The sequence below is a fragment of the Pteropus alecto genome, unplaced genomic scaffold (assembly GCF_000325575.1).
Source record: "Pteropus alecto unplaced genomic scaffold, ASM32557v1 scaffold155, whole genome shotgun sequence".
Taxonomy (NCBI): Eukaryota; Metazoa; Chordata; class Mammalia; order Chiroptera; family Pteropodidae; genus Pteropus; species Pteropus alecto.
This window is the reverse complement of record NW_006438113.1, coordinates 21896725-21906483: the sequence shown is the minus strand read 5'-3', so window position 1 is coordinate 21906483 and position 9759 is coordinate 21896725. Positions and strand designations below refer to the sequence as shown.

At 31.7% G+C, this 9759-nt stretch overlaps 1 protein-coding gene across 1 annotated transcript in view; it reads left to right on the top strand.

Moving 5' to 3' along the window:
* The window catches only part of PHYHIPL (phytanoyl-CoA 2-hydroxylase interacting protein like), a 50755-nt gene that overhangs the window by 36826 nt on the left and 4170 nt on the right, over positions 1 to 9759 (top strand). The window contains exons 2-3 of the mRNA XM_006915611.1: positions 4900 to 5096; positions 7102 to 7276. Coding sequence (XP_006915673.1) covers positions 4900 to 5096; positions 7102 to 7276 — 372 coding nt within the window. The remainder of the gene's footprint in view (positions 1 to 4899; positions 5097 to 7101; positions 7277 to 9759) is intronic.

Below are 9759 nucleotides of genomic sequence, written 5' to 3'. Positions count from 1 at the left end.
TCTGCCTGCCTGTCCCGCTTCTCTGCTTTCTGCCCTGATGACTGGGCAGCCACAGCTATCCCAGGCAGGAATGTTCAGGGAACTCGCCGCTCCTTCACCCCTCCCCCACCTCCTGCAAGGAGCTCTGGTGGCTGTGAGAGGCAGCTTCTTTATTACTCCCAGTCCACCACTTGACACCCGGGGTTCTGACCTATGGTAGCTCTTATGCACAGATCCCACGCTGAGACATGCTAGTGTGCAGTTTGGGTGTTTATTGTTGAGTTTTACATGTTCAGCTTATTGTTGTTTCAAGGGGAGAGATCTGGTGATGTCTCTCACTCCACCATGTTTCCAAAGTCTAAAAATTGTTTTAAATAAATTGATTTCTAAGTAGCTGAAGTAATGACGATCACCAAAATCTGAATCTCCCAACCCAGAAATTATATAGAAATTAACAAGAAAAAATATATAGTGACCTAAATCCCACACTTTCAACATAACTTTACAACTGAGAATATAGAACCTTCAAATTACCTCTAAGTTAAAAAAAAGTTCCAGTGGAACTATTTCTCAAACTCCTGCCCAAAGTGCACGCCTAGAGCAGGTGGAAAGAGAAGGGAGGATCCAGGGAAACTGCAGGAATGAGAAAAGAGAGGAATGGAAAGTATAAGATTGAATAATGAGAGAATCTGAGTGAAGGATATGGCAGCTCTTATTACTATTCTTGCAGCTTTAAGTCTGAAATTATATTTAAATGTTTTCAAGAAATTAAAAATTGAATTAATTGAAAGCCAGGTGGTAAATAAATAAAACAAAAATGGCAAAATGTTGAAGCTGAGTGATAAGTTCATGGGGATTCATTATGTTATTTTCTATACTTGGTGAATTCTTGTAAACTTCCATAATAGACTTTCAAAAATAAGTGAATCTACAGTGATCTTTTCATTGATAATATAAATTTCCTTATTAAACACTCTTGCTTTTAGGGCACTAAAATAAGTTGAGATGAAATAAAGGAGACCTAAGTAAATGGCAAGATATTTCATGTTCATGGATTAGAAGACAATATTATTATTAAGATAGCAATACCACCCAAATTGATCTAAAGGTTCAATTCAATCCTTATCAAAATTTTACCTGTTGTCTTTGCAGAAATTGACAAGCTGATCCTAAAATTCATATAGAAATTTAAGTGGCCCAGAATAGCCAAAATAATTTTGAAAAAGAACAAAATTGAAGGATTCACACTTCTCAATTCCAAATATACTACAATGCTATTGCTATCAAGCTAATGTAGTAATAGAATACAGATAGAGATGTAGATTGGAGCAGAATTAAGAGTCTAGAAATAAGCCTTACATTTATGGCCAGTTGATTTTTAACAAGGGTGCCAAGGCAATTAAATGAGGAAAGCATGATCTTTTTAAATAAATGGTGCTGGGACAACTGCATATCCACATGAAAAAGAATAATGCTGGACCTCTACTTCATACCAAATACAAAAATTAATTAAGAATGGACCAAAAACCTAAATGTAAGAGTTAAAACTAAGCTCTTAGAAGCTCTTAGAAAAAAATTTAGGAATTAATCTTTGTAACCTTGGATTAGGCGATGTTCTCTTAGATATGACAACAAAAGTGCAAGCAACAAAAGTAGATAGATAATAAGTGTGGATGAGAATGTGGCGAAATTAGACTATTCATACATTCCTAATGGGACTGTAAATTGGTGCAGCCGCTTTGGAAAATAGGCAGTTTCTCAGCAAATTAAACATAAAGTTGATATGAACCAGCAATTTCACTTCTAGATATATACCTAAGAGAAATGAAAACATATTCACACAAAAACTTGTACATAAATGTTCATAGCAGCATTAATTACAATAGCCAAAAAGTGGAAACAAATCAAATATCCATCAACTAATAAGTAAACAAAAGCTAGTATATCCATACAATAGAATATTATTCAGCAATAAAAATAAATGAAGTAGTTATACAACACAGAAATATTATGAAAATATTATGCTAAGTGAAGGAAGCCATTCACAAACCATAGAGTATTATATGATCCATTTATATGAAGTGTCCAAGTAGGCAAATCTATAGAGACATAAAACAGATTAGTGGTTGTCTAGGACTGAGGAGAGGAGTCAAGTAGGGGTTGGGAAGTGATGGCTAAGGCGTGGGGTTTCTTGGGAGAAAAAATATGTTCTATAATTGATTGTGAGGTTGAATGCACAACTCTGTGAATCTACTAAAAGTCATTTAATTGTACACTTTAAATGAATAATTGTATGGTATGTAAATTACATTTCGATGAAGCCGTTTTTTTAATCTGATTATTCTTTTGTAAGACAATTTAAGTTTAGTGAGAGAAGAGCCATACATATAAAACATGTTAGTATCATTTGGCAATGTTTTCAGCTTGCATTCCAATAATCACTGTTGTTATAAAAGTACTTTTGAAATGTTCTGAAAAGCAGTTTTCATATTCTGGACAGATAAAAATGGCATTTATTCTCCATTTAGTATTACCAATCAGCAGTATAGCCACAAATATTAGAAACATTTGATGTGCAAAGTAGAGAAATGTAGCTAGAATAAACCTTAAGATGAAGTCTTACTAAGAAAGAGAAGCCACATTTGAAAGTACGCTTCATTATACAGATCTAAGATAGTACTGGCTGGTTATTAAATATTAATGTCTTGTGGATCACTGTCGTTTCACCAGTTTTATAGACAGAATGATTATCTTCTGTCACTTGTCTCAAAATCTCAGTTAAATGTTGATTTTCGCAGTATGAGGAAGAAGGATGTTACATGTAATTTAGGACTAATTTATGTTAAATTCTTTACCTGTTCTGCCCAAGTAAGAAAGCCGCATAGAGGATAATCTAGTGGCTTTGTTAAGTACTGGGCCTATGATAAGGAACTTGAAAATGAAAATTCTTGATATAACAAACCCTTTAGGTTTAAGCTTTGTTATAACAAATCCTTTATAGGTTTGAGCTTTATATTCTGAATGGAAAATGATTTGAGCAGAAATTTTACATTTTAATAATTTTTTCTCAAGTTTTAATAAAAATATATAAAACAAGGTATTCTAGGAAATAATTGTAACTTTAAGGTTGAATAAGAATAGTGAAAGTTTAAATGGCAAAATATAGTATTTTACATAGTGTTAATATATTGAAGTTATATTTTCATGAAATTGGATCAAATGCAAAATAGCTTTATTTTTCTCTATGATCTTAAATAATTTTCCTTACCCAGTTGTGAAATTATATAGACAGTCATAATGTAGATGGGTTCTACAGAAATTTCGACCATTAGAGTCCAGAAAGATTTTCATTACTGTTACTTATATTTTAAACATAACTGCAATCAGAATAATAGGTTGAAAATGATAGCTTTTCTAACTAGAACAAAAATTATTAATGTTTAAGTATTTATTGCCTTTTCCTTTCTGAAGGCCGTTAAGCAATTTAGGGATTCTATGAGGCCAGGTGGGGAGGAAAGAAGATGATGAGTAAGTAATTTTTCTGGGAGTGTCGTTGGAGAGGGGATCTGGAGAAACTTAGGGTGTGAGGGAAATACATAGAAGAAAAAAGATTTTTAAAACTATTGTTCAGAAAATGATAATAATGAAATTATTGTTTTGAAATTAGTTTTCAATGACCATTGGTTTCCTCTGGCCACAACACAGCTTGAGATGAGACAACATAGGTCAAAGACTTAATAATATTGGGAATTGTTTAAAGTTATATCATTAATTGAGATGTGATGTGTGAGCAAAGAGCACAATCTAATCTGGAGCTGGAAGATATTGCCACAGGGTGACAATCATTGTTTTTGATTTTTGGTGATCAAGATTTGCTATTTTATTCTGTTAAGGAACACGTTATGTAGCTGATTTATGACCACTTTTTATCATATGAGTAACAATAACTTGTATTTTTTTTCTCTTCTGGAGCATTGGATTTTATGTTCGCTTGGGGGAAGGGAACATAGGAAGGAGAGGTGGAGTAAAAATTGATCCAGGATGTCTTTCCTATATATGAAACAAACTTGGCAAGTCTATATTTTCTTCTCTTTTTTTTTTTTTGTCTTGTTATCTATCATGCTCTTAGCCAAAGTGATAGCATTTTCTCTAAGTGGAAATGTAGGACATAGTCTTTAAAGTAACTAGATATCAGTTTTTCAAGATTTTAATATTGGTCAACAGAGCAATTATTTTTTATCTCTCTTCTAGTGTTATCTATTGTTTTAGCACTCAAAATTAAATTTATCAAGGTACAAAAGGTAAAAAGATTCCTAGAGTAATTCTTGACATAACTACTTGTAAGAGAATGGTCTTCAATATTATTTGTATATATGATATGGCCATTATATGCTCTTTCTGTGTATAAATTTCTAAAATGGAAAAGGAGAAGCAATATTTATAGACTGTCACTGATACCACATAGATATTTTTAAAGAATAATTCCCTTTATTTGACTGGACTCTTCATTCAACATTTCTGACATCATCTAGCTTAAAACACCTGATATTACTTTAGAGCAGAATCAATTGGTCATATAGGAAAAATGGTCTCTTGTGGCTTTTCAGATGGAACCTACCATGTAAAGCTAATCTTTTATAGATTAGAAAGATGGATCATCAGTGTTCTTGCTTTTGTTCTGCTTTCAAGCAGAAATTGGAAAAATAAAATGAAAATATAGAGGTGATAAGGACTTAGTTCTGCTTTTTATTGGTTATATGACCTTCTACACGTCATTTACTGTCATTAACACTCAAATTACTTCATGTACAAAATGAAATCTCAGATAGTAATTAGATAGCTGAGTTCAGAAATATGTACACAGCTTACAAATTGGAAATTTCTACTATTGGAAACTAACTGTGCACTGTTTTCTTACAGGAAACAAATCACAAGACAGTGGCATAGCAGAGATGGAAGAACTTCCTGTACCACATAACATCAAAATAAGCAACATTACATGTGACTCATTCAAGATTTCATGGGAAATGGATTCAAAATCAAAGGACCGTATTACACACTATTTTATTGACCTCAACAAGAAAGAAAACAAGAACTCCAATAAATTTAAACACAAGGTAAAATCCTATCACATACCTATATTCGTATCTTCAAATCTTTCAAAGAATGAGGACATTTTGAAAGAAGGAATAATGTTCTATTAATTATATGATGTATTTGACACTGGGAATAATAAAAATTATGTCATTTAAAAATCCTATTTCTCTAAGAAATTTTGTAAGAAAATGAAATGCCAAGTATATTGTTAAAATATAATTTTTCCCAAAAAGGTAAAAACATTACTCTAATACAGACATAAAAATGAACATGTAGTAAAGATTTTATTTAACTCATTAATGAGGTAAATGATGACGTATTACAACCAGTTAAAAGGATAATTTAAAAAGAAGACACAGTTATAACAAGATATTGAAATAAATGTATAAGTGGAGGCAAAATTGATTTGGGTTGGAGGAGGGAGCAAAGGCAAGAGGGGAAGGTTGTCCCTCCACTGAACAAAATTCAGTTGTATGTCTTTAGACAAAAGTAACTAAATTGTTACCAGTTATCTACAAATTACAGAGTTGTAAGATAGCTTCTGCAAAATCAGAAGATAGCCAGAAGAGTGTGCTGTAGGTGATGCATAGTTTTCCACTGAAGCATACATTTTTCTCTATAATAACTACCAATAGAGAAATGTGATATAGCTTATAAAGTTTAGGGTATTTGTTAAAATACTTCAGGGTTGAAAATTGCTTTATGTAGTCTTTTATGGTTTGAGAATGAAAATTAACCTTTACATGTTTTAGACATTTAATATTTCTTTGATATTTATTCTCATACTATCTACTTAAAACATTTCTGTTATATATCTCTCTTCAGAATTAGCTATAGAATGGATAATAGTTACCTGGTTTAAGTATTCTTTCTTATGTTTCGGTACTTTCTCTGATGATGTTCTATTTTTTTATATTGTTACTAAATTTAACTTGACAAACCTTTTGAAAGAATTATCTTCCCTGAAAATTATACATTTTACTAGATGTACAGTTTTACTTACTAACTATAAGTAAGGATTATACATACAGATAAGTGTGAGAGAGAACGAGAGTAATAAGTCATTATTTTTCCTGTGTTCCCATTTTGATTATGCTTTATGGTGATTAATATACTCTTTGCTGACATTTGCCTTCTTGAAGTAGCTTTGACATAGTTATCATTAAATGATGTTGAGATTCGACCCCTTTTACTCACTCCATACTTAGAATACCATATCTTTGGAAATATGGTGACTATTCAGCTAGCAAGTTTAATTACCTTATTAGTCATTGTTTAGAAATATCTAAAATTGTCCGTGACACATAGGCTCCACACAAAAACTTATTCATGAATGTTCATAGCAGCATTATTTATAATAGCCAAAAAGTGAAAAGAAACCAAATGTCTATCAACTGATAAGTAAACAAAAGCTAGTATATCCTTACAATGGAATATTATTCAGCAATAAAAATAAGTGAAGTACTTATATAACATACTTGAATACAAATGAAGCAAATGTCACCTCATTTATATATAAAACTAATTCATTTATTTTAAAATATTTATTTTTAAAACGTTCTCTCCCTTTAAATATAGAATACTTAGTAATGGGCTACTCAAAATTATTGAGTAGTATATATTAAATGTAATTTTAAATACTAAATCTATTGAATTTTATTTCATGTTTCTGTTTCATTTTATCATTTACTATTAGAATGTTGCTTTATAAGGAGTGTGCAGAAAAGAACATTATCCTGGAAATCAAGAAAACTAAAATCCAAGTACATTTATGTCATTAACTAGCTATATGACCTTGGGCATTGTCTCTTGATCAAGTTGGGCCTTAATTTTTACATCTGAAGAGTAAGAGATTGGAATATAATAATTGTTAAATATCTTTAAACAGGACAATTCTATCATTAGCTGGGCATTTAATAAGTTCTTTTACGTTGTTTATAATTGATTCAAGTTATACTGCTAAATTAACTTATTTCTTTTGTTCATTCCTTCCTTCTTTCCTTTTTTCTGTTCTTCCTTTCTTAGGATGTTCCAACAAAATTAGTGGCAAAAGCTGTTCCCTTGCCAATGACTGTCCGTGGGCACTGGTTTTTGAGCCCAAGAACTGAGTATACAGTAGCAGTGCAGACAGCCTCAAAACAAGTTGATGGTGATTATGTTGTGTCTGAATGGAGTGAAATTATAGAATTCTGCACAGCAGGTAAGAGAACTACGTACAAATACAGAAAAAAAAAATCTTGTTTAATAATTCCTGGGAAACTAATTACAGAAAAAAAATACGTCTTTTTGTAATTATAAGTTGTCGTGTATCGCATTGCACATTTTTGTGTTGCTAGTAGCATTATGTAACAGAACAATGTTGTATTGATTGGAGGGAACTGAGGTTCTCAGAAAAGCTGGGTAATGGCATTAAATTAGTTCTTTGCTGCATGCGTAGTTTGATTTAAGTAAAAGCTTTGGAAATAAAAATTGATGCAGTTTAAAAATACATTCAGTAAATTTTGAGAGAGTTTTGTTGTTGTTGTTGTTGTTTTTGCAGGTATTAAAGGAAGAAGCCGGAAACATCCTTCTCTAATTTGGCAGTGGGGGAAGGCAAATCTCAATGAATGTACCTAACCAGAAATGTTACTGAATTTTTTTTAACTCGAGTGCTGAAAATCTATCTCTAGGGTCGTGTCACACATACCTTTTCTTCACTAGTGAATACCTCATAGCCATTTGGTTTGGGATATCTGATGTGGAGAGCCCATCCCCTTTGATCTTGAACTGTACCTTAACATTCTACTGGATTGGAGATTTCACCTTCCATCTCATTTGTTTATCTGTTTATTCATTCAATCAAGAAACAAATATTTATTGAGTACTGAAATAGGTGTTGAAAGGATACAAAGATATCTCTACCTGAATACATCTGTCATCTTCTCTTTTTGTCTCTTAAAATGGTACTTTGTTTCCTTTCTGTCTAGGTGATTGTTTCCTCTAAAAAATTGTAGAGAATGGCTGAGTGTTTGTTTAACATAAAGGAGCTTGTAGAAAAAGTCTTAAAAACAATTCCCCTCACCTATTGCAGGTTGCTTAGCAACTTTCCTCAGCTGAGGCATCTTTCAGATAAATCAGCGATTATCCCCCAACCTCATACTTGCATTATTTTAGACTCAGTACCTGCTTAGCTACTGCTTTATCTCAGTATCTTCTTGTTTCTTAATCTCAAACTCAGTATAAAACTTCTCCTATATATATGCTGAATGGATAAAATTTAATTCTATGTTATTTTGGTTTTATCTTCAACCTTTTTATGTAGTCCGTGAGAAAGTTGCTAAGGATTGCAGTATCCTTGATTGCTAAGGATTTCAATGTTTGAGAATAAGGAAAATAACCTCTCTGGTACTATATTACCATATTTCTCCCTATCTTTCTTGTTATTGTTAAGATCCACCATTTTATATACCACTAAGAAAAGATACTGCCAGTGAAACTATGAAACAGTGTTTTCTTACCACATTTATTGTCAGACTCATGTCAGACATGCTAAAATGTTAAAAATACATTTAGAATAGATAAAATATTATATTAATCATAGGCCAGTAATTAATAATGAAATAGCTAAAGATTTTCATTTACTATTAATTTTCTATTAATAGTAAAATTTTCATCGACATAACTTTTACCTTTATTTGATGTGTCATGTTGGAATTTATATATCCCCTCAATTTTTTTCCTGAATTAAAATTCCTTGCTGGAATCTACCTCATGCTTACTTCTCTTACTGCATGTTTTTCACTTTCTTTTATTGTGCCCTCCCAGGGAAATTTAATTAAGACACAGAAAGAGACACAATCTCTTTTGACATTGTTTGAATCCATGCTATTTTCCATAGGACTACACCAAACAGTAGCATAGTATTTGCCTGCCCATTAAAAACTATAATATACTTGCTAAAACCTCACTTGACATTAGGGAAAAGTTTGAAATATTATTTCTTTTTCATCTTAAGGAAGACTTTTGGCATTTCTAGTCCAGAACTTATCTATATCTCTATTGATCGATACACACACATACTCTTTTCTACAATTTATTTAACAATATGAGCATATGTTTTATTTCTATGTATATTAAGGAAAATCTTATGTCTTCTTATTTTCATTTAGAGTGATCTCCTTGTTACTCTTCTATTTAACTACAAGCATCTCATAATTCTTCTAAGGATGTTATGGGGTAAATAATGAGGAAAATGCCAATTTTTAAATATGCCACAATATTTTTCTATAAATTATTTTGCATGTTTATTTCCATGAGTAAAATCTAAGAGGAACTTAAGTTGTTCAAAGCTTGTTTCAGTTTATCAAAATAATTCAGAGACTGTTTCACATAAGCTTTATCATCAGTAACCTTGGCGCTGTAAATTTTGAGAAAGCTGTTGCGTATGAATTGTCTTTCACTCTGAAATGAATTGTCATTCATTCAACATTTACTGAGCACATACTGTGTGCTATGCACTGTGCAAAGTGTTGGAAATAAAATAAAATAGAATATCACTAATCTACTTCTAGTCTAGTCTATGTAAGAGATAAAACCTTGTGCTTACCCCAGAATACGTCATAGTCGTCTATATATTTATCTCTTCCCCTAAACTATGAGTTCTTTGAGAGGAAAAAAAAAAATACACACACACACACACACACA